General features: G+C 47.6%; 1 protein-coding gene across 1 annotated transcript in view; it reads right to left on the bottom strand.

Annotated features, from left to right (window-relative positions):
- Window positions 1–3,837: 3,837 nt before the first annotated feature.
- The window catches only part of GLP2R (glucagon like peptide 2 receptor), a 52,016-nt gene continuing 31,260 nt past the window's right edge, over window positions 3,838–24,593 (bottom strand). Inside the window, exons 10-13 of the mRNA XM_029928677.1 lie at window positions 19,922–20,010; window positions 12,302–12,440; window positions 5,080–5,121; window positions 3,838–4,167 (exon numbers count right to left, since the gene is read on the bottom strand). Of these exons, the coding sequence (XP_029784537.1) occupies window positions 3,838–4,167; window positions 5,080–5,121; window positions 12,302–12,440; window positions 19,922–20,010 (600 nt within the window). The remainder of the gene's footprint in view (window positions 4,168–5,079; window positions 5,122–12,301; window positions 12,441–19,921; window positions 20,011–24,593) is intronic.

Below are 24,593 nucleotides of genomic sequence, written 5' to 3'. Positions count from 1 at the left end.
GCCAGGCCTGCCCACTGGCTCACGCCACCTTATCAGGGCTCCAGGGCCTGGGGGCCCCTTGGAAATGCAGCCGTGGGCTCTCAGCACCCTGAACTCAAAGTTGTGAAGGCCCATGTAGTCTGTAGATTTAAGGAAGTTCCAAAATGAGGTTGGAAAATATACAGATGCCCCAAACACTTGACCGACCTGTGTACCAGCCCCCATTTCTTAGGGTTGGGGGGTCGTTCCCACCCTCCCGGCTCACTTTAGGCACAGTGACAGACCAGTCATCAGTGCCGGAAAGCACTTAAGCGGGAACCAGGCCTCTTGCTCAACGTGCGGCGTTATTTCATTGATGGACGTGTTCTTAGCGCCAGGGTACAGACAGGGACGGAGGCCACGAGAGAAGCGTGGGCATGGTACTTAAACTAGAGTCCTTTTGATTCCACCAGGCTGTCTCAATAGTTCTGACGTGGTCATGACTGGGCAGATAATTTGGGGGTCACACAGTAGCAGAGCTCGAAGGGCTGGGTCCAGTGGTTCTTGGAGGAACACAGTTATAGTTGGAATCACTTGCCCAAGACACCCCTCCAGTATCAGACAAGTAGGAGCCAGCTCGAGGGGAGAAGAAGGACCTTGGGTCCCGCTCAGGTTAACGCAGGGGTAGAGCCGAAGGGCTCCAGGATTCCTTTCACCAGCCCCCACCCTCCCCTCCAGGAGGGAGCCTGATTCGATGCAGAGTGAGGATGGGGGCTTTTCACATCTCTCTGAAGTCAGAGCACCCATGTCACCTGAGTTGAAAAGGAGACGGGGCACCTGGGTGGCTCGGCTGGTTAAGCATCCGACTCTTGATTTTGGCTCAGGTCGTGATCTTATGTTTGTGAGATCAAGCCCCGCGTCAGGCTCTGCGCTGAGTATAGAGCCTTCTTGGGATTCTCTCTCTTTGCCCCTCCCCCCCCATGTGTGTGCTCACTCTTTCTCTCTTTCAAAAATAAAAAATAAATTTAAATAAAGGAATGCACATGAAAACCCCCCTAGCTACCACTCCATACCCGTTAAGATGGCAATCATCAAAAAAGCAGAACGTACGTGTGGGCAGGGATGTGGGTACATTGAACCCTTGTGCATGGTTGCAGGACTATAAAAAGGCACCGTTGTTACAGAGCTTGGCAGTTCCTCAGCTTGGTTAAACAGAACGGTCATATGATCCGGCCTGTCTCCTAAGCGTCTACCCAAAGACCTGAAAAAAGGGACCCAAGCCAACTCCGTCACACCACCATGCCCATGGCAGCATTTTTTGACAGTGGCTAAAATGGAGAAGCAACTCAAGTGTCCATCAACTGATGAATGGATTGAAAAAGTATCCATACAATGGAATAGTAGCCCGTCATAAGGAGGAATGAAATTTGGGGCTCCTGGGGGGCTCAGTTGGTTAAGTGTCCAACTTCAGCTCAGGTCATGATCTTGCACTTTGTGAGTTCGCACCCGCGTCGGGCTGTGTGCTGACAGCTTGGAGCCTGAAGCCTGCTTTGGATTCTGTGTCTCCCTCTCTCTCTCTCTGCCCCTCCCCTGGTCACGCTCTGTCTCTCTCTCCCCTCAAAATAAACATAAAAAAATAAGAATGAATGAGATTCTAGTACATTCTACTACATCCTTGAGGACATTATGCTGAATGAGATAAGCCACTCACCAAGAGACAAATACCGCGTCATTCCACGGATACAATGAATGTGCCTGGGGTCCTCACGTTCAGAGACGGGGAGTAGACTGGTGAGCCAGGGCTGGGTGCGGAGATGGGGGGTTATTGTTTAATGGGGACAGAGGGGGAGGTGAGAAAGTTCCCGGGACAGACGGTAGGGATGGTTGGACAACAGTGTGAATGAATGCCCTTACTGCCACAGAACTGTAGAGTTAAAAGTCATTAAAATGGTAAATTTGGCATTACACAGTAAAAAACAAAATCACTATGTCCAGGCTCATTCAGACCAATTTCTTGAGAATCTTTGACTCAGGCCCCAGCCATCAGTGTTTCTAGAAATTTCCACAGGGGGTTGTCATGCCAGGATTGAGACCCACTAGGCCAGACCTTCAAAGCAACAAGCAAAGTGAATGCCCTATGGGGTGGTCTAGGTGGGGGGAGACACTTACCTCCTGTCCTCTGACCTCTGTCCTCTGACCTCTGTCCCCTACCCTCTGCTCACTCCTCTTGGTCCCCAAGGAGGCTTATGCCACACCCCTTTCTTCTACTTCTTTTTTAAAAATTTTTAAAGTTTTTTCATTTTTCAGAGACAGAGAGTGAGCAGGGGAGGGGTAGAGAGAAAGGGAGACACAGAATCCCAAGCAGGCTCCAAGCTCTGAGCTGTCAACACAGAGCCTGACTCGGGGCTCGAACTCACAAACCGTTAGATCATGACCTGGGCTGAAGTCGGCTGTTTAACTGACTGAGCCCCCTAGGTGCCCCCCTTTTTTCTACTTCTACCCAAGAATAGCACACCAGGGAGAAACACATGTCAAAGAATCGACCACAAAAAAACCAAACTACATAAACTTGTTTTAATCTTTAGCAAGACAAGAGCAAGCAGTGAGTGTGTGTGTGTGTGTGTGTCTGTGTCTGTGTGTCTGTGTGTGTCTGTGCACAGCCCCATTTGTGGAGGGAGGAGGGGGCAGGGTATATTTACAGATACTTTGGGGAGTAAAAAGTTCCTTCTCCTACTCAAGGCTGGGTCCCGGGTGACTGACCCTTCACAGCATCTGATGCTTCCAGGACACTTCTGTCCTGTGTCACCGATGAATGTGTGCTGAGTGCCTACCCTGGTCCATCGGTGCTGGGACCCCGCTTTCCGGGATCAGGAAAGGCAGGGACACTGAGGGGAAGGAGAAATTAGAAGCATGTGTATTTCAGTGACTGAATTACGGATAATCTGGACCCTCAAATACCCCTTTGATTTGTTATGCACTTGCCTAATGCCTTTACTCCCATTTTCCCTTTTGGAAAGCAGAGCCGGGACTGGGGGAAGCGCCCAGAAAACCTCAATCGCCAATAATATTTTGGGGCAATCGTTGGAAAAAAGAAACGAATGTTAAAAAGTCCATGATCAACAAAATGGCAAAATTGTTAATGAAATCAGTATCAGACTCCACCTTTCTATGAGCGGACCTCCCTCTCAGCCTGGCCCTGGTTCTGATAAAAAGTTACGTGCATAAAGAGCTTGCAGAATTTATCATGTTTTTTAACGCCGTGTTAAAATATCACTTACCATAGCAATCGAGGATTTTTCCAGGACTGTCTGAACTCTTGTACCCAAACTGCGATCCTCACCTGGCAGCCTAGTCCCCACCCCTGCTACAAAGTATCCTTGACAATGGAGTTGCCACATAAAATACAGGACGCATGACTTGATCTGAGTTGCAGAGAATGGGAAATACATCTATAGTAAGATTATTCATGTATCTGAAATGCAAATGTAACTGAGCGTAACTGCGAAGTCTGGCAACCGCCTGGTACAAACCAGACGTCCCTCCCCCCTGATGCATCAACCTACCCGCGCGCACGTGCATGTTGCACTCTCTAGAAGCGACACTCCAGGGTATGAACGTGTGTTTCTCTAGAATGTTCCTCCTGTGGTTTTCCTTCAGCCCCTTGACTTAACCATTCAGTCACTGAGCCTGACTCTAACGGCCCGGGCCCGCTCAACCTCCAGAGCTCTCCTGCCCTCAAGGTCTTCCAGCGTGCAAGACCGGACTTGAACTTGATACCAAAGCGGGCGTTGTGCCGTGGGGAGACCGGCGATCCTGCGTGGCGCGCCGCGTCCTCCCTCCCCGCTCTCGGGGAGCAGAGTCAGGGCGTGGGCCCCAAGCCTAGATCTCGCTCTCTTCCAGAATCTCCTCCATGGTGTGGGTCAGGGTGAAGTCTCCGTCGCTGCTCTCAGACAGGCTGCCGCCCCTGGGCCAGGCCCCGTGTCCCCGCGGCGGCCGGGCGCCCCGCCCCCCCAGGCCCTGAGCGGCCAGAGGCAGCAGCTGCCCGCCACCCGGCTGCAACTTCTGCAGCGTCCGCTTGCCGTCTGCCCTGGCCAGCGTCTTGGGACATTTCCCCAGGAATCGGAAGTTCTTCTCCAGGACGCAGGCTCTGCAGCCAGAGCTGCGGGCGAGTAGGAAGCGGACCCACTGCTTTCGGAGCTCGGCCTTCACCTGCCGGGTGGGGGCGGGGGAGAAGAGGGCGGGTCACTGTCCTGGAGTCATTTTGCCGCGTCCGTGTGTCCTTTCGGCAATTATTTACTGCGTGGCTCCTGTGTGCGTGGGCGAGACACTTACTTCCTAACTGGGGGGGGGGGTGAGCAGAGAGGAGCAGTTGAGGAGCACGGTGCGCACGCAGAGGGTAGTAATACAGTCAGGACCCGGGCACGACAGTGGGGCAGGAGACAAAAATTTGAGATATGGTCTTAGGGAAAGGACTGTGTCGAGGTGCCATAGGACACCCGCCCGGGGGACATGGTGCCCCTCCCGAACACAGAGGCGGCGGCAGCGAGCAGGAGGGAAGCAAGTTTTGCTGTCCAGAAGCTTCCATTCTAGTGGGTGACAGGGGGCCTGGGAATTCCGCCAATTCCTGAAGCCGAGAGAAAACCATCTGGCCTCTGCCCTCCCCCCCCCCAAGCCTCTTTCCAGGGCTTGCAATAATATTAATAATAAAAATAATATTAATATCATAGTATTAATAATAATAGTAAGACTAAGAGCCATCATAGTTACCAGGTGCCAGGCCGCCTTTACCAGGAGCTCAGCAAGCCCAGGCCAATACTACAAGGCAGGGACGGTTAGTATTCTCATTTTGCAGACGAGAAAACTCAGGCTCAAATAGCTACGGTGCCCTGATGGACTCAGGGTTGGGTTCTGAGCTCTTCACTTGTCCCAACAGCTTTGCCCATCCGTCTAAGCTGCCTCCAGCTGTCCCTGCCAGGGGCTCGCGGAACAGACTTGCCCCACTCCATGCCCATCACCGCGCACTCCCCCCTCACACCGCCCCATAACCAGCCGCCTCCAGGGGTGCAGCAGGATGCCAGCCCCGGTCTCACTGGAACCCGGCTGGCCCCTCCGGAGACGTACCTCTCCATTGGCAAAACAATACTGCAAGGCCACGAGGAATCCCTGTAATCAAAGGAAGAGGTGGCGTGAGGTTTGACTCAGTCCAAGATGTGGCGGACAGTCCCCTGGCGAGCCCAAAGGCCCACCCAGTCCTAGGAGCTTCCAGAAGAGGCAGACGATTACAAGGCTGGCACCAATCAGAGTTTGTCATACTGGTTATGTTAACCTGGATTTCACTGGGATCTTCTCACCTTGACCCCCACCACCCACATCAGCCCAGAGATTCACTTAGATGCTTGCAGGTGAATAGTGATTAAATCCCAAAAACCCTCTAGTATTCATTCAATTGGACAAATATTGTACAAGACCACTGTTCTGTTTCTACTTGTCCATAATGAGCACTGGCTAACACTTTTGGCCTGAATTTTCTTCTTTCCTTTTGAGAACCGACCCTCCCCAGTTCCCCCGGCTTCTGGCAAGGCTGTCAATCATGGTCCCCACGGTCCAGGATGGCCATCACCACAATAATTAGCCCAAATGGGCACGGGACCCAAGCAGGGCCAATCTGAGTCCTTTTCACTGGGAATGGGAAAAACGGGTTGAACTCTCTTCCCTGTGTTTGCTAACTGTATACCGTCCAAGTAGGGCCTGGAGACACGCATGGGCATCTTCCCCGCTGCATGCAGGGAGGCTGTCCAAGAATGAAGGCAACAGAGAGAAAAGCAGAGGCTGAAGATGGCAAGAGGCAGATTTCCGATTTTTGTTTGAGTGCCTGGATCCAATATGCCAGATCCTGAACTTTTCATTTACATGAGTTAACAAATACCCCCTTCTTTTGTCAGAATATGTCTTGCTCAGGTTATGATCTCATCGTTTGTGAGTTCGAGACCCGTGTCAGACTCTGTGCTGACAGCTCAGAGTCTGGAGCTGCTTCCATTTCTGGCTCTCTCTCTGTCCCTCCCCCACTCACACTCTGTCTCTCTCTCAAAAATAAACATTAAAAAAATTTTAAAGATAGATCATTTCATGCAAGTAGTTTCTCATCACGTTAGATAAAATAAAATCGCGTCACCACAGAAGGGACTAAAGGTGGGCTCTGTATCTGTGTCACTGACTTCACCTTGTGCCGTGTTTACCCTTAACCCTGTGATCCCACCCCACTGGCTTTCTGGTTTCCTCCAGCATCTCGTGTAGTAGTTACCTGTCGCTGTAGAACTCGGTGGATCAAAACAGTAAAGATTTATCACCTCACATACTTTCTATGGGCCAAGAATCTGGCAGTGGTTAAGCTTGGTATTTTGGCTCAGGTTCACCCTTCCAGTTATGGTCAAGATATTAGGTGGAATTTCAGTCTTCTGAAGGCTTGACTTGCTTCCAAGATGGCTTACATGGCTGGCAAGTGGGTGCTGGTGGGGGTAGGAGGCCTCAGTCTCCCCATAGAGCTGTTGAATGTCTTCATGATAGGCACCTGGCTTCCCCCCGGGGGAGGGGAGGTTGATTCAAGGGAGCAAAACGGAAGCTACAACCCCTTGATGACCTGGTCTCCAAATGTCTGGCACACGAGAGGACCTCAGTCATATCCATAAAAGAAACACGTGAATGAGTGAATGAATGAATGAATGAGTTGGGTTTCTGTAACTCACTCCTTGCCTTGTACAATGTCGGACAATTTCTAAAATGTGACAGAACAATTTCCTTTCTGTTGTGTCCCTAGTCATTGATAAAGAATTGTGGGGGCACCTGGGGGGCCCCGTTGGCTAATCATCTGACTCTCGACTTCGGCTCAGGTCATGATCTCGTGGTTTGTGGGTTCAAGCTCTGTGTCCAGCTCCATGGTTCAGATTCTGTGTCTCCCTCTCTCTGTCCCTCCCCACCCCCCTCTCAAAAATAGATAAACAGTAAAAATTTTTTTAAAGAAATAAGCACTTAGAAGACTGAAGGACCTTCCAGGCAGCTGTTAGGTCCATGCCAATTCCTGCCGATGCACTAAGATATGAGCCACCGAATTTGCTCCCACACATCTGCCCACCCACACACTCACCACTGCCTGCCATGTGGAAGGGAGCAGGGCAGGGGTGCTCAGAAGGAGGGAGTCTCTGACCATGCACAGGCCCTCTCAGTGTGCTTCCTGCCCTACTCTGGCTCCTCATCCTTCTCAGGGGTGCAGGGTGGAGGGCAGAGCTCCAGATGGAGGACCAAAGGGTCCATCCAGCGTGGTGGCCAGTGTCTAGAAACGGCCCCAAGGATCTCTCCTGTCCCTGTAGGCATATGCTACTCCTCACCAGAAGTGGTAGACCTGGTTTTTCCCCCTCCCCTCGAATCTGGGATGACCTTGCGACTCCTTCTCCAGTGCAATATGGTGGAAAAGACATTCTGGCATTTCCAAGCCTACACCTTAGGATGATCGGAATTGTCTGCTTTCTCCCTCTTAGAACATTTGCTTTGGGGATGCTCCGAGAGCCCGGCTGCCAGGCTAGGAGATGCCCACGACACACGGAGAGCCCACGTGGAGGAGAACTGAGTTCTGGGGCCTCAGCGGAGCCCCAGCCAACAGACCGTGTGGAGGTCCGGCCATGTGAATGGGTCATATTGGACATTCCAACCCAACCAAGCTTTCAGATGTGTGCAGCCCTGTTCAACACTTGCATCTATCAAAGGTGTCACCCTGCTGGGTCCAGGTGGCCCAGCCTATAGAATCATTAAAGATAACACAGTTCCTTGCTTTAAGCCATGAACTTCTGGGGTATTTTGCCACATAGCAAATGATGGGTCCCTTGCCAGAGGGGTCTGATAGGCTGACACTTCCTCAGAATCTGTCCCCCATAGCTCCACATGAGCATCTGGTCTTCAAACAGCCGTGGGTGTGTAAGATCCCTGATTCATTCGCCCAATCAAGCCCTCAGAGGAAGAAAGACCCTCAGATACTAATAGACAGAACAGCTGTCATTTCTTGCTTTGTTGTTGATGTTCCTAATTTGGGATTGCCTTTTTTTTTTAATTTTTTAAATGTTTTATTTTATTTTTGAGAGACAGAGACAGAGTGCACATGGGGGAGGGGCAGAGAGAGAGAGAGAGAGAGAGAGAGAGAGACACACACACACAGAATCCGAAGCAGGTTCCAGGCTCGGAGCTGTCAGAACAGAGCTCAGCGAGGGGCTCAAACGCACAAACCGTGAGACCGTGACCCGATCCGAAATCAGATGCTTTAACCGACTGAGCCAGCCAGGTGCCCCTGGGATTACCTTTTAAAGAAGATCAACACCAAACAACATAGGAAACCAAATTATTAAAGCTTAGCCATTGAAATCCCTGAAAAGATTGAAATAAATTAAACATGGTTTCATAATGAAAAAAAAAAAGGTTAGCAATGATTCTTGGGTCTCAGCTCAGAGCCACACACAACTCAGCTCTCACAGAAGGAGAGAGGGGCCATCGTCCAGCGGCCCGACCCCACGTCCCAGGCTGCGCCTCTGGCCTCCCGTGAGCGTGCAACGGGCAGGCACGTTCTCTGCTCCGTCCCGGAATCTCAGCACTTGGCTCCGCACTTGGCTTTAAGACTATGATGCAGGGATTGGGGACGCCTGGGTGGCTCAGTGGGTTAAGTGTCCGGCTTCGGCTCAGGTCATGATCTCACAGTTCATGGGTTCGAGCCCTGCATTGGGCTCTGTGCTGACAGCTCAGAGCCCGGAGCCTGATTCGGATTCTGTGTCTCCCTCTCTCTCTGCCCCTCCCCTGCTTGCACCGTCTCTCTCTCTGTCTCTCAAAAAAAAAACATAAAAAAAAGAAATACATTTTAAAAATTGTTTTAAAAAGACATTAGATTGCACAAAATAATTATTATAAACATATTAGTGTTACACACTACATTATAAACATCTAATATATTATCACAGTGATATCACACAAGAGGAAGGAGGGCATGAAGCTGTTTTGAAGGAAGATTTCTATATTCTGCTAAAATTGTGTTTCTCAGTCTGACAAGATTGTGATATGTTAAGATACAAGTTATAATCTCTGGGGAAAAAGACACTAGGAAATAACTAAAAAAGAAAAATAGCAAAACACTAGCAGAGGAATGAAAATGGAATCCTAGAAAATACCTTTCGATCTCCCGAAATACTTTCGATGTCATTGAACCCTCCCATTATCACCGCGACGGAGGAATCCTATCACATTACTGACAGAAGACTCAGGAGAAGCTGCATGTGCCAGAGGTTGGCAGAGATGGGGTTTATTTGCGGAGCCACTGCTGGTGAGCACTGGGCCGTGGGGCCTCCCCGGTGCTCCACGAGGGTTCCACCCAAAATTCCATGTTCTCTGGACCACTGTCATTTTTTTCTTTTAACGTTTATTTTTGAAAGAGAGAGAAGGCCTGCCCTCTCTTTCTCGGTCAAAAAATAAACTAAAAAAATTGTTTTAGGGGCAACCTTTGAGCTGTCAGCACAGAGCCTGGTGCAGGGCTCTGTCCCAGAGACTGTGAGATCATAACCTGAGCCCAGATCAAGAATCAGACACTCAATTGACTGTGCCTCGCAGGTTCCCCCAGATTGGTTCTTATTTTATAATTTCTCCCTCTGTACTAAGATTTCCCAGTCGACGAATATTTGTCATCATACATATATTTACTTCCTTGAGCTTGGTTTCTTTCAATCCGTTTAGCAGATATTTTTTAGAGGTTTTATTTTTAATTAATCTCTATACCTAATGTGGGGCTCGAACTCACACCCCTGAGATGGAGCTGCAAGCTCTACCGGCTGAGCCAGCCAGTCGCTCCCGAACCTATTTGAAGTCTTTGCTTAAGAGAACTATCAGAGAGTGTCTACGGACTGAGCCTCTTTTTCCTGAGTATGCGTCATACTTTCCTGTTTCTCCACACGCCTCATACGTTTGTGTTCAAACCTGGAAGTTTTACGTCATATATTCTAGCAGTTCGGGAATCCGGCTCCCTACTCCGCACTCCCTGGGTGGGTGCTGGTGTTTTGTCTGTTTAGGAATTTGCCTGGACCACTAGTTCTGTGGCTTCTCTCCCCTGTGGTGCATAGCCACGGATGTCTGTGCTCATTTCAAGACCTTTCAGTTTTGTGTTGAAGTCTGGCCTCCTGGCCTCGTTGATAACAGCGTAAGGGCCCGTCAGTGACTGGTCAGAGGTTGTGCTCACCCACCTTAAGTCAGTAAAGCTTCCGCACCCTTTGACTATGGATCTGCATGTGGCTTGGGGGACCAATTCCAAGTTTAGGCAGTTTCTAAGTCTTCCGTGGCTTTTATTTTCCACCTCAAGCGTCTCAAGCGTCTACTGGATGTGTGTGCGGGAACCCAGCCAGCAGCATGTCAATACCCTTTCGGGTCTCTCCCAGTGTGTGTGCAACCTTGTCCATGCACACAAGCCTCCAGCCCCCCAGAGAGATACGTAGGAGCTGACCGCGGCCCATGACAAGTGTCTCGTTCTCAGACCCCCCTGTTAAGCTTCTGGCTACCTCACCGGGCTGTTTCTCATCCCGGCTAGGATCCCCACGGCAGCCCATGACTCTGTCATTCCTCGATCCTTTGCCACTGAGATCACGGCTGTATCTGACAATGGCCAGGGGTGTGTGGGCTTTCTCTGCTCCCTGACTGATCGATCTCAAGTCAGCCCCTCTCCGCGGCGAAGTTTCTTACGGACAGAGAAGAGGTTGGAGAGCAAGCACACTAAACCATCAGAGCCCACTGTTCTCACTCAGATTTTGTCATTTTTCTTGAGGAAACGCTTCCCAAGCTTTTGTATGCCTTTGACTGGATTCCAGGGTCTTCAAGTGGTTGCTGTTGACAGATTTGTCCAATTTTATTGTTGCTTTTTGGGGAGGGGATTTGCCAAGTACCTCTCTTCTTTATCCCATAAGTCCTGCCTTATATTCACATTTTATTTATTTATTTTTTAATTTTTAATGTTTTATTTATTTTTGAGAGAGAGAGACAACATGAGCAGGGAAAGGGCAGAGAGAGAGGGAGACACAGAATCCAAAGCAGGCTCCATGCTCTGAGCTGTCAGCACAGAGCCTGACGCGGGGCTCGAACCCATGAACAGGGAGATCATGACCGGAGCCAAAGCCGGACCCTCAACCGACTGAGCCACCTAGGCACCCCCCACATTAGCATTTTAGAATGATTAGTCCTGAGCTTACCACTCCACGGGGCTCTGCTACCAGCAATATGTGTGTGGTCACTCTCATTCATGACCTTTGCTACCGAGCCATGCCTCCCAGCATTGATGCCCTTGTGTGGTCTCCTCCCCTTCAGTCCAGGCTGGGTCTGAGATTTGCTTTAAATATTAAAATGCGGTGAACGCGTCACCACAAGCGTCAGGCTTAAGCATTTAGAAGGTCTAGAAGCTCTTGCTTTTGTGTCCTTGGGAGCCCAGAACTGCCACATAGACGTTTGGCTTCCCAGCTAGGTAGACCGCAAAAAAAGAACATGTAGTCCGTGAGAAGCCCTAGGACAATACGGAACTGAGGAATGTAGCTGGCAGTGAGAAACGAAGCCCCAGAAATTTGACCCAAATAAAGCCACTGCAGCCAGCTCCAGCCACCTGATGTGAGCCTTCACAGCCCCGGCCCCAGACGTATGAGTGGTGAGGCATCCTGGAGGTCCCGGCCCCAGTAGGCTTGCACGGAGCAGAGGGGCACCATCCTCACTCTGCGCCACCTGGAATTCTGGCCCCCAGAATAATGAGAAATAATAAAAATTATTGTTGCTGTGAGCTACTGGGTAATGGATAACAATTTAAGGAATGGATAGCCAAAATATCCAAGTGGGGCTCTAGTTTCAGATGCACCCATCTGGCACAGCTCGACATGGCTGTCAAGGTTCAAGAGCCTCCTGGTCTCAACTCAACTGGCTCCTACTGGGTTGTGTTATGTGTTGTATTCTGAGTATGTCACCTGAAGCCTAGACAATGTTCGTTTTGCTCAATGCCCTGCAGAGAACCCAGCAAAAATAGACGCTTAATAAAAGGCTTCACGTTGATACTCACAGTTAATACAATTATGAGTCACACCAACTATTAGTGCCCAGGAGACAGACCACTTTTCTTAGTCACTGAGTCACGCTGGCAGGAACAAGGCAACACTTTTGGTCTACCCACCCTTCTAATGCCAAAGGCCCTCACTAACAGAGCCACCTGTGGGCTTTCCCAATTCTGAGCCTGCTCGGATTGAGAGCATTTTATTTTCACCAAAGCACAGGAATCCTGTTTCAGATGCCTACTTACATGGAAGGAGCTCAGAGTCAACTGAATGAAGAGTCGTATAAGTTTTGAAAATCCTTCAACCTGATCGTCAGTGATGAAAGAGAAGAGAATCTCGTGAACGCCCAACAAAGGAATGAGGACCAGCGTCGACTTTGCCAATCTGCCAATGAAACCCAAAAAACCGTCATGAGGGCCACACTGAGAACAGGCAATGTTTCCTGCTCTTCTGTGTGTGATTTTATGGTAGCTCTTATCCTACTGATAAATAGTTGATCTTCCAGTTTGTCTCCTTGGCTACACATTGAATGTCTTGTGGGCCAGTGTGGTCTTGTCTACGGATGCACCCCTACCTACACCTGACCCATGGCCAGATGTTCAGAAAACAAACATGAATTGAGTGAATGGATGAATGGATGGATGAATTCTCTATATATCATATAGATACGATAGGTATATCATAATCTATAAACATCAGGTTATGTTTTGCCTGATGGATACATTTCCACGTGCATGGCTGTCACCCTTGGACATTACACCACTACCACATTTGACAGATTTCCTATTACCTGGCTAGCAAGTGCCTCTATTTCTTTCTCTATTCAGAACTTCCAATGTCATGCTTTACTGAACCTGAGAAGGGAAAGAAAATGATGTGTCTGGGGTCCCAGAGCTCCTAAGTGACCAATCCAGGCCTGGAAGCAAGGCTTCTGACTTCACACTCACATCCTTCACATTCCATGAGTGCTGCCCCTCAGCCCCAAGACAGTAAGAACTGCAGGAAACGAGAGACTGATCCTCCTCATAAAAAGTGCGGTGTGGAAGCTCCTGTTGTATACATTTTACATAAAAAAGACAAACATTCCTTTGCACCACCCACGTGCAAAGTGCACAGCTGGGGCCCAAGCATTCCACGCCGCACACTGGTGGTTTCCAAACATGGTTCACCGTCAGCATTCCTTACGGAACTTAAAATGATAGGTAGATAATAGATGGATGGATGGATGGATACATAGATGGATAGGCAGACAGATGGACAGATAAATAGGAAGATAGGTAAATAGATACAGAGATGATAGATGATAGATAATAAACAGATGATAGATTATAGATAGGTAGATAAACAGATAATCTATGATAGATAGGAAGATAGATAAGTGGATAAATAGATGGATAGCTAGGTAGGTAGGAAGATAGATATATGATAGGTAGATAGGTAGATAGATAGATAGATAGATAAATGGATGGATAGGCAAATAAATAGATAAATGGATGAATAAATATGTAGATGATGGGTAGGTAGATAAATAGATAGATAAATGGATGGATAGATACATTGATGATAGATAATAAATAGAGCTAGCTGGCTAGCTTCCTGGGCCCCAGTGTTGACCTCCTGAGTCAAAGCCCCTGGATGTTTGGTGCTGGGAATGTGAATTTTTAAGTCATTCCTCATGGGATTCTGATTTGCAGCCACATTTGGGAATAATTGCTTCTCACTACTGAGCTTAATTTAAAACTAACTACATTAGCAAACGTGACTCATATTCAGGGTACAAACAGAGCTACTGTCTTGTATACACACATTGGGAAAAAAAAAAGAGTTTCATCATAATGACTTTTTAGCCCAAATCACTTAAAGGGCCAGACTTGGAGAAGTCTCTCACCCACCAGACCCCGTGGACTGACTTAAAGATGTGGGAATGTCAGCAGATCATGGGCAGTATCCTTAGGAAGGTTTAACTGTACCCAAGAGAAAGTGCTAAGTATAGATCCTGTATCTGTGAGAGCCATTCAAGTGTAATGTTATCAAGGAAACAAAAATCCTTTACTTTTGTGCCCTGGAAAGACCTGAAGTCCTAAGAGAAGGGCAGAGGGGGCTCCACCCACGCCCATGGGCTGTGTGTCCAGGGCTGAGACTGACCAGGGAGGCTGGGGAACAGGGAGCCTGGCTCTCTGGTCCTCCTGAGCCTTGCTTTCACTACTCCATTCCACACCCATCCAGTCAGCAACATTAAGGTGCTCCCAAGCACAGAATATTTCAAGAGATTTTTTTTTTGTTTTTTAATTTCCAGGAGTATTTTTAAAACCCTTGGCTCAGAGGTGGCAAAATGGCAGCCACAGGCTGTACTTGGCCTGCAGACGGTCTTTACTCATGCAAAAGGGGTCATTTTTGTTATCGGAGCCATCTTTAAATAATAGGGAGAGTTTGAGCAAAGAGGTCCAGATTTCTGGCTTCTTTTGAAAAATGGGAGAATCTGGCAATACTGGGCCTGAATTTTTGCTTGGCTACCTTCCGCTCCAGCCTGAGGGTGACTATTTCTTTCTAGAAGGAACATGTGCTCCAGGACAATCAACCGGTCTGCACTGCTCACTAACGTTCCTTGCTCATCCCCGAAAGTGTCTCTGAGTTTGCCACCCTTGCTCTGGGTTATCCCTGTTTCAAGGACACCTACTTACATACTTAGTTTCAGATCTGTGCCTCAGTTTCAAATTATTCTTGGGACCGCGCTATGACATTACGTGTTTTGAATAAGCTCTTTATTTTGGAATAAATTTAGATGTGTAGAAAAGTAACAAAAACAGTACAGAGAGTGCCTACATACACTTCACTGTTTTCCCTATGTTATATCTTTCCCCTCATGTTAGCCTTGTATAACCGGACCATTTGTCCAACATTGGTATGTGACTACTAACTATACATCCGGATTCCATTCGGATTTCACCAATTTTTCCCACGGATGTCCTCTGCACGTGCCAGAATCCTGCACTTAGTATGGGATGATCTTTTTTTTTTTAATTTTTAATGTTTATTTTAGAGAGAGAGAAAGACAGAGCACAAGTGGGGGAGGGGCAGAGAGAAGGAGACACAGAATCTGAAGCAGTCTCCAGGTTCTGAGCTGTCAGCACAGAGCCCAACACGGGGCTCAAACCCACAGACCACGAGATCATGACCTGAGCTGAAGTTGGATGCTTAATCACCTGAGCCACCCAGGTCCCCAGTATGGGATGATCTTTAAAGAACGAGCATCTTTTTATGAAGTTTTGGGCCATTTTGGGTAACGACCAGATCTCTGGATGGATGTCAAGGGATTTCTTATTCCTCACCTCATTCTGACTTCTGCTTAGACAGAACCCCATGTGTGTTCCTGGTCAAATGGAAATCTATAAATGTCTATCACCGTTTATGCTTATGAACTGTATTTACACTTATTTTTCATCTATAGCCAATTATTTATTTAAATTGTTTGGTTTATTGTAGTCCGTCAGCAATCCAACAAATATTTATTGAGCACGAGTTAGTGCGGTGAGAGAGGAAGAGATGTCATCACAGGAGTAGAGTACAAGACAGCATCTGGGCCTGGGTTCGAATCCCAGGCCCCCCAATGCCTGGCCATTAGCTCTGGGCAAACTATTTCACCTCTCACCCATAAAAACAAGAGTTCTATGACAGACAATATAATAAAAAATGTTGAAATATAGTAAATTATTATTATTATTAATAATACAGTCATTTTTAAAGACTAAATGACATGTGGCAAACCCTCAGAATAATGGCATCTGACACTAGGTGAATGATCGGGAACACTTAGCTATCAATTTTTTTAAAGAAGCCACCTCAGAGAGAGGGACCCTCTTGCACTGCTGGTGGGAATGCAAACTGGTGCAGCCACTCTGGAAAACAGTACGGAGGTTCCTCAAAAAAATTAAAAATAGAACTACCCTATGATCCAACAGTTGCACTAGTAGGTATTTATCCAAAAGATACCAAAATGCTGATTCGAAGGGTTACATGCACCCCAAATTTATAGCAGCACTATAAACACCAGTCAAAGTATGGAAAGAGCCCAAGTGTCCATCGACGGATGAAGGCATAAAGAAGGTGTGGTATATATATATACAATGGAGCACTACTCAGCAATAAAAAAGAATGGAATCTTGCCATTTGCAACAACATGGATGGAACTAGAGTGTATTCTGCGAAGTGAAATGATTTCACTCATATATGGAATTTGAGACAAAATAGATGAACACAGGGAAAGGGAAGCAAAAATCGGATAAAAACACAGAAGGAGACAAACCGTAAGAGATTCTTAAATACAGAGAACAAACTGAGGGTTGCTGATGGGGTGTTGGGTGGGGGCAGGGCTCAGTGGGGGCGGACATTAAGAGGGCTTTCACTGGGATGAGCACTGGGTGTCATGTAGGGGATGAATCACTAAATTCTATTCCTGAAATGATTGTTAAATTATACACTAACTAACTTGAACTTAAAAAAATAATAAAGAAGTCATCCCTGCCCTTGGGTTGTTTTATAACCTCAAAGATCAATGTTACTTCCATTTGTGGTCTTTTTTTTTTTTTTTTTGTCTTTGTTGCCCACCAGAAGGTCTTTAAAGAGAGGGCTCTGGGGTTCAGCACGTTAAGAAATGATTCTCCTTTATAAATTCATGCGCGAAGTTAAGACCTCCAGGTCCTTCACGAGGACAGCCACCTGAGTGCTGGGAACCACACATGTCAGAGGCCACACTGGGTGTCGGCAGGTGTCTGTCCCCATCCCGGGGGCCTGGGTCAGCTCTCCGCTCCGGGCCAGGTAGGTGGACCATGTAACATTCCTCCACTCAAAGGGTGGGAGCCTAGAGACAGGGCTAGGACTACAGAAGTTTCCCCATCTCCTAGCAACTTGCCTTTTTTGGCAAGACCTAAATATATGTAATTTAAACCTTCCTTAAATATACCCCTGGAGGAGGGCCATGCCTTGGGAGCCACATTCTGAAAGTTCTCAAAATCTGGGAGAGGTGGGGGCAGACCTGTTTCTACCAGAGTTTGGACAAAATGCACTGGGCCCCTCCACCCCTTCCTCCTCACCCTAGCAGAGGGCAACAAAGGGAAACAGATCTGAAGGGGGACAAGGAGGTGGAGGAGGAGACCCCCTCCAATGTGGAAGAGGGCGGTGGGAGCTGGGAGCTGCTGATGGCCCCCTGGAGGTGAGGGGACTTAGAAATGAGGGTGTCAGTGCTGTTGTGAGAGAAAAAGAGACAATCGCTTCAACAGTGCTGTAGGATCCTCCAGCCCAGGCCGTAAAATAAGGTGGCTTGCCGTGGCCTGTCTTTTGCTAATTAATGAGCATATGCTACTTAATTGGAGTGTATTCTGCACGGAGACAAAGTAAAGAGAAAGCAGATGGCGGACCAAAATAGTGGAGAAAGTCACCAGGAAGTGGGAAGTCCCTGTACGTCTCCAGCTTTATCTGTGGAGACCTTGGGGAATGAGCCCTGCTCTCACCAGGGCGGGGGCTGGGCCAGGCCGGGGTGGCTTCTCACGGTCAACGATCCTTCGCACCGACCACTCTCCTTGGACGACGTGATCACCAGCAAGCCTCTAGTGACTGCTTTGGATTTCTGGATCATTTGTCGCCAATGGTACTAGAAGTACAGGCACCAGAAGGAAACCTCACCCCACGCCTGCCTTTCGCAGCCTCTTAGGAATAAACAATTGTAGAGTCTGGTTTATGTATCAGTCTCTTGTGAGTTCAGTTGGTGTTAGTCAGCCCGCTAAAGTCTCAGCCCTTGGGAACCCGGATAGGTCCCCAGCTCAGTCCCAGGAGGTAGCAAACTTGCCAAGGGGAGGCAGCTTGCCCTGGGGGCGCCTCCAGGTGGCCATGCACCCAGCTTCCTCTTTTCAGCCTTTATGTTTGAGCAAGGGTCAGGGAAGGAGAAAAGGACTTTCCAGATAGAATGTGTACGTCAGACCGGTTATTTCTTCATCCCCCAAAATAGCTGTCCTGAATCATTGCTTAACCATGAAGGTCTCCCGGCATCTTGATTTACGGTTCTCTAGATCACTGACTCCCCATCGGGCATGCGCGCTTCAGGCTTGTGAAAGACAACATTTGGTATTAGAAGAAAACATAAAAGGGAAAGAATAATGGGAGTCCTATGTGCTCATATTTAGTCTATCCCTTAAAACTTTCTATTTTTTGCTGTACTTTATGTCTGTATTAGTTCAGAAGATCATGTGTATATATGATGAGAGAGGCATGCTCAGAATTTCTTTACTGAACAAGATGCATGATCGAAAAAGTTTGGAAATCACTATCGGAGAACCCTAAGTGAGACCTTGCAGAAAGGGGTGTTGAGGCTGCTTAGGAACACATCTGCCGTGGTCCCACCAGAAAATTCCATGCATTATTTCCCTAGAGCATCTGATACAGAGGTCCTGCACCTTGTGTGTCAGAATCTCTTGGGGGGCTCCCGTAGGAGCCCACGTGGCCGGGCCCCATGCCACGCTTACGGAGTCTGAACACTGAGTGTTGAGCCATGTTTGGGCTGGCTGCCTGGTGATGCTTATAGGCACCCAGAAGGGAAAGTTACTGCAGGGGCGCTATGGGTCTGGAGCATGGGGAGAGCCCCCGAGGTACATGGTGGGCTTTGGGACCACCAAATAGGAGGGTGCAGGCTCTCAGTCTGCATGGAAAGTGGTGTCTTGGGATCCGTCTGCTCCCTGATCTGTCTGTGGGGAGTGCGGGTCTCTTTCCAGTTTCCCAGACTTCCCAGAGTCCCCTGCACCTGATTGTGAGAAGGCTGCCCTCCCTGAATGGGCCCAGCTCAGACTATGGTTTTGGACCTCCACCCTTACAGAACAGTTAGAGGCTGAGTCTTGGGAAAAGGCCAAAGAAGCTTTGAGCCACTTAGAGTCTCCACCGGAGGCACCGCAAGAGTCCCAAGTGCCCTGGGGATAAGGGTGTTTGCAAAATACTTGGGCCAATTACAGCATACATTTTGCCAGTGGGGAACCATGCGTGCTTATCCTTTGGGACCTCCTTGAAGAAGGGTCTGAAGTAGATAGGACTTGGGGTCTGGATCCTGGGCAAACGCTGCTCTCCACATCTGATTAGATTGAGAACTTACATCTATGACCTTCTTTGGTCCTCCTAACAAGCAAGAAAGGGGTCTCATATAACATTCCCATTTTCCACATCAGAAATCAGGCCCAAGGAGGCCAAGTGACTTGCCCAAGGTCACTCAGAGAATCTGAGGCCATAGCCAGCATCAACCGTCCTGATGCACGTTCACACCAATATACTAGTCCTTGTGGGCTGGTCTCTGTGGTCTTTGTAGACTGGGTCCACATTGTACCTTTCTTTTGTTCCAAGATCAGTGCCAGTCACGTGGTAGGTGTTTATTAAATGTTTGTCAGCTAAAAGGGAAAACTACCTTCCCAGCACTTGTGAGTCAGGCCCGATGCTAGTCTTAGAGAGAGATTTAGCATAGCTGTCCCCACTCACATCTCTGCCTACGGCCTGCCATGTGGACTAAAATCCTTACCCTCAGAGCCCCTCCTTTGGCTCAACCAAATGGCTCAACCACCTATTCTTAGGGGCATTTTAAGCTTCCTGCCACTGGGAATGTGTGTACCCTTGACTCCTCGCTTTATTTCCATGGGGCAAGAAGGTCCTTATCAATGGCAGAAAGCTCACCTGACCCTGTGACACCTTTTAAGAGGGTCTCTTCCTGATACTCTTGTCTTAGAAGATAGACATACTGATGTAGCTCATGCCCCTCTTCCCGGAGCATTAACCAGGACAGCCGGAAGGGGTCAAAATAATCTCGGACCATTGGGTACCGACCTCAGGCCACTCACCTGCATTTATAATCTTTGAAGCACATTTGATGGGCTTTGAGCTTAGAAATGAGAAGCTTGACAATTTTCAGGAAGATGAAGAAATTGACCTTGGAAAGAGAAAGCAGATATAGGTAAATAAGTGATGGAGTCCACTAATGGTTATGAATATCAAGGTCATCTGGGGCCGGGCCATTGGATCCTTGTCCACATAAACCAGGGGAAATTTGGCAATCGGCCCTTCAGGTAGTACATGCCTGTTGTCATCCCCACTCTTCCTGAGGCCATCTCAATACACCCTTACATTTTAATCCTTATAGGAACCCTCTGAGGAAGCCACACTATTTTTATGTTGTGATACAATGAGAAATCAGAGACAACGAGCACACAAGTACAATGACCGAGTTTGCACGGCTGGTAAGTGACTGAGCTAGAACTTAAACACAACTTCACCCAATAATTACCTTTCCTTCCATTAAACAGAAAATCCACAGCCTCCCTTCTGTAAAGAACACCAGCCCTACTTCTATCTAACCTGCAGTCTTGCTGCTGCCATAGAATTTATTGGCAAGCACATGTCCTCCACCCCCTAGACTCTATTCCACACCTGTCATGGACTTGGAAAGTTCAACCCTTTGTTGTCAGCCTTGGTAGAGCTCTTTAACAATGTCTGCCAATTCTTCAACACTGCTCCCTTCAAAAGGCAGAGCCTAATTTCCCCTTTCCTTCTGGTATGTGAGCGAGGCTTAGCTATGTGCATCTAATGAAAAGAATATGGTGGAAGGGAAGCTCTGTGACTTCTGAAATTAAGTCCTCAGAAGGAAGGTATCCCCCTGGTTCTTTCTCCCCCTCTGGGGAAAGTTAGCTGCCATGTTGTGAGGACACTTGAGCAGGCTGAAACCCACATGGGAAAACCGAGTCTTCCTACCAACAGCCAGCACCACTTGCCAGCCATGTGCATGAGCCCCTGGGGAGCTGATTCTCCCAGTCAAGCCATTAGATGGCCACAGTCCTGGCCAATACCTTGACAGCAACCACATGAGGCTCCTGGAGAGGCAGAAGGGCAAGAGTTCAAGTGTGGGTAGGGTTTGGAGAATGAGAACAAGATTTGTGAAAAGTGAGGCTGGAGTAGGGGTGGGGAGCCAGCTCCTGCAGAGCCTTTCCATGGTCATAGGAAGGAATTTTGGTTTTCTTCTGAGAGTAATGGACAGCCGCTGATGAATCTCACGTAGGCAAGTTACCCAATCGGATTTGTATTTCTGAACTTCAGAAAGATCATTTTAGAAGCTGTGGGGAGAATGGATTGGATGAAGCCAAAATCAGAGGAGGGGAGACTAATGGAGGGGAAGACTAGTAGAGAATCAGAGGATGGGGAGACTAATCAGAGGAAGATGATGGAGAGGTGATATAAAGCCACAGCCATGGTGCCTCAGTGATAAGTAGGACATGGATTTGAAACCTTAAGGAGTCGGAGTCAAATGGCCTTTGTTAGTGGTTGGATGTGAGGCCAAAATTGACCCCAAAATTTCTCGTTGATCTCAAATGTGCAGTAGTACCATTCAACTGAGACTAAGCACATGGAGGAAGAAGAGCAGTGTAGGGACGGGGGAGAATTCCAGCTGTTTTGGATACAAGAGATGTCCCAAGGCAGTGAGACATTTATGTCTGGATCTCAGCAGAGAGGTCCCAGCTGGAGCATGGAGCCAGCCCTGGAGGAGACAAAATTGTCCAGAAAGGCTGTGCATGTTGGGAGAAAAAGAGGGTTAAGACACTCACCTTGTAATGAAGGGAACGGCAGAAGTGGAGACAGCAAAGGAGATTGAGAAAGAACAGACCAGGGCAGTTGGAGAGAAGCACAAGGAAGTGATGCCCTGAAGCTCACGACTGTAAGAATTTTAAGGAGGCTTAAATGCTACATGATATTTAAGCAAAATGAGACTGAATTTAGCAACAAGTTGCTGAGAGAAGCTGCAGGTCACAGGGGGGAAGTACAAGGCAGATTGCGATGCTTTGTTTTGTGAGTTGCATGTAAAGAGGGAGACAGCCAGTGTAGACCACATCAAGAAAGCTTGGCTGTGAAGGGAAGCAGAAGGATAAAAGAGTAATTGGCAAGACATACAGAACGGAGATAATGCCTCCCTACTTTTCTGTGCAAGGCTAGAAGAGGTTGGGGGTCACAGTTGTTTTTAAAATGGAAAGGACAAAAATGCCTCTATGCAACGAAGAAAGAGCCAGTGGAGACAGTGTTTGGGTGACAAATAATGGAGTCTACGAACTAGAGATCAAAATCTCTATGAACATCAAGTCAATGCCGTACTAATGCCCCACCCCTTCTGGAAACAAATCCCTTGAACCATATATTGAAACACAAGCTGCAGAATCCAACATGTACCTTCTGAGAATCGCCTTATTCGCCTCAGGAGAATCAAGTGCTCAAAGCTAACAGTCTACAGGTTCAGGCAAGAAGTTATTTATCCCAACCCACTAGCCAACAAGAATGATGGAGTTTCCCATCCAAGGAATATTTAGTAACAGAGCACTTAAATACAAACTAAATGCAACCAAGTAATTTATTTCTTTAATGGGATATCTGTTTTTTCTCATGAAGAGAAAACGTTGTGTCCTTGGCTTAGTGATTTGTGGAACTCAAGCATTTTTTCTTACAAAGTAAGTTTAACCGTGGAAAGGCACATGTTTCAGCAAATTCATTTCAATCAGGACTCTGTCTAGGAACAGTTGTGATGGGGAGGAAGTGGATTTGCTGTTGTTTGTGTCTTCCAGGGACCAGACACGAGAAAATGGGCATCAACCAATGGGCTACATGGAGAAAGTGCTGCCTCAATGCCATGGAATGAAGCACCAGCCTGGTTGACCACGGAGCCTGTGTTCATCTAGGCATCCCACAAGAGTCAGCAGGCACGTTTGGGTGGTGCTGTTCTTCATTTGTGCACAAGTAGGAAAAGGGCTGGAATGAGAAAATCTCTCAAGAACCCAGCCAATTCCTCTTAGAGTCTGTGATCAGAATGAGGGTACCCCAGATATATAAGGCTCCTGTTCAGGTCCCCGAGAGTGCAGAATGCATGATCAGATATAAGATTTTTGGTGACACTCTTTTGGCACCACAGGTCCTGTGTTTAGGTCTTACGCTGGAAGAGGTGATTGCTAACATAGTAGAAGGCTCAGAAGTAGGTTTCATCTACCCCTAAACTTCTCCACTGATCCCAGCCCCTCCTCCTCTGGCCTGCTGTGTGGATTAAAATGCCTACATTAGATTAGAGCTGTTCCGCTGGTTTAAGACAATCCATCCCCAGAACCCTGCTTAAGAGTACACATCACATAGGAGGTAAAAAAACACTTGGGGGGGAGGGCTTTTCTCCATATTTTATTCATCCATGTGTCCATTTCTAAATAATTCAGTCGCTTACTTATGATCTGACCTACTTTTACCATGGGAAGCAGAAGACGGAATGCATCAAAGCTAAGTTTTAGTGTGGTGGGAAAATATAGGATATGGAGAGACTCCCACTGTAACTCTTAGCGGAAGGAATATGGAAATGAGATGTTCTGAGGACACAGAAAGCCCCTGGGATCCTGGTGAGATGGAAGACCCAAAGAGGGACAAGACCAGTGAAGCCTAATTTTACTGATTTCTCAACTTTGCCAAGTCCCGAGGCTGTCAGGGAAGAGCCAATAAGAATGAATGAAGGTATTTGACTATACTATGTCCATAGTATGTAACTCCATATGACTCTATAACTCCATAAACTCAACAGATGCGTCCATTCAATTCACTGGCTCAAAAAAGCTGTTCAACAGGCTGTTTAATTTGGTTGATCCGTTAACTCCAGGAATTATGATATGCATAGGTCAATGTTGCACAATGTATGTATTTTGTGAACCCTGAAGATTTGGAGTAATCAAAGCTTCATGGATTTTCTATTGCAAGCAGCGGAGACAGGGATATAAGAGTATACCATATTCCAAGATGGTTCTATTCTTTCTTTTAATGTTTATTTATTTTATTTTGAGACATACATGCACAGAAAGAGAGGGAGAGATAGAGAGAGAGAGAACAAGTTGGGGAGATCAGAGAGAGAGGGAGAGAGAGAATCCCAAGTAGGTTCTGTGCTGATAGCATGGGGCTCGATCCCACAAACTGTGGGATCATGACCTGAGCGGAAATCAAGAATTGGACACTTAACCAACTGAGCCACCCAGGTGCCCTAGAATGTTTCTATTCTTAATGTACACTCAAGGGTAACAGGTTAATTTAAGTAGTGGAGGGGCTCCTGGATGGCTCAGTTGGTTAAGCGGCTGACTTCGGCTCAGGTCATGATCCCAAGATTCATAAGTCGGGCTCTGGGCTGACAGCTTGGAGTCTGGAGCCTGCTTCATATTCTGTGTCCCCTTGTCTCTTTGCCACTCCCCTGCTTGCACTCTGTCTTGCTCTGTTTCTCAAAAATAAATAAATAATTTTAAAAAATTTATGTAGTGGAGTCTTTTATCCTGAAGTAGATGGGAATTCTCCAATTTCTACATCTCATGGAAGCCCTACAGAACATCTGAACTGTTCAGGCTGTCACATTATGGTGATTTCTGAAACACAGTGTAGGAGCCCATTCTGTCAAAAGGCCTGTGGAGATCCCGCTGTAAGTCACCAAGAGGAACGTGCATATCTCCAGCTTGTCTGGAA

The sequence above is a fragment of the Suricata suricatta genome, chromosome 17 (assembly GCF_006229205.1).
Source record: "Suricata suricatta isolate VVHF042 chromosome 17, meerkat_22Aug2017_6uvM2_HiC, whole genome shotgun sequence".
Classification (NCBI taxonomy): Eukaryota; Metazoa; Chordata; class Mammalia; order Carnivora; family Herpestidae; genus Suricata; species Suricata suricatta.
Note: the sequence above shows the minus strand (reverse complement) of the source record. Positions and strands in the feature narration are given on the sequence as shown.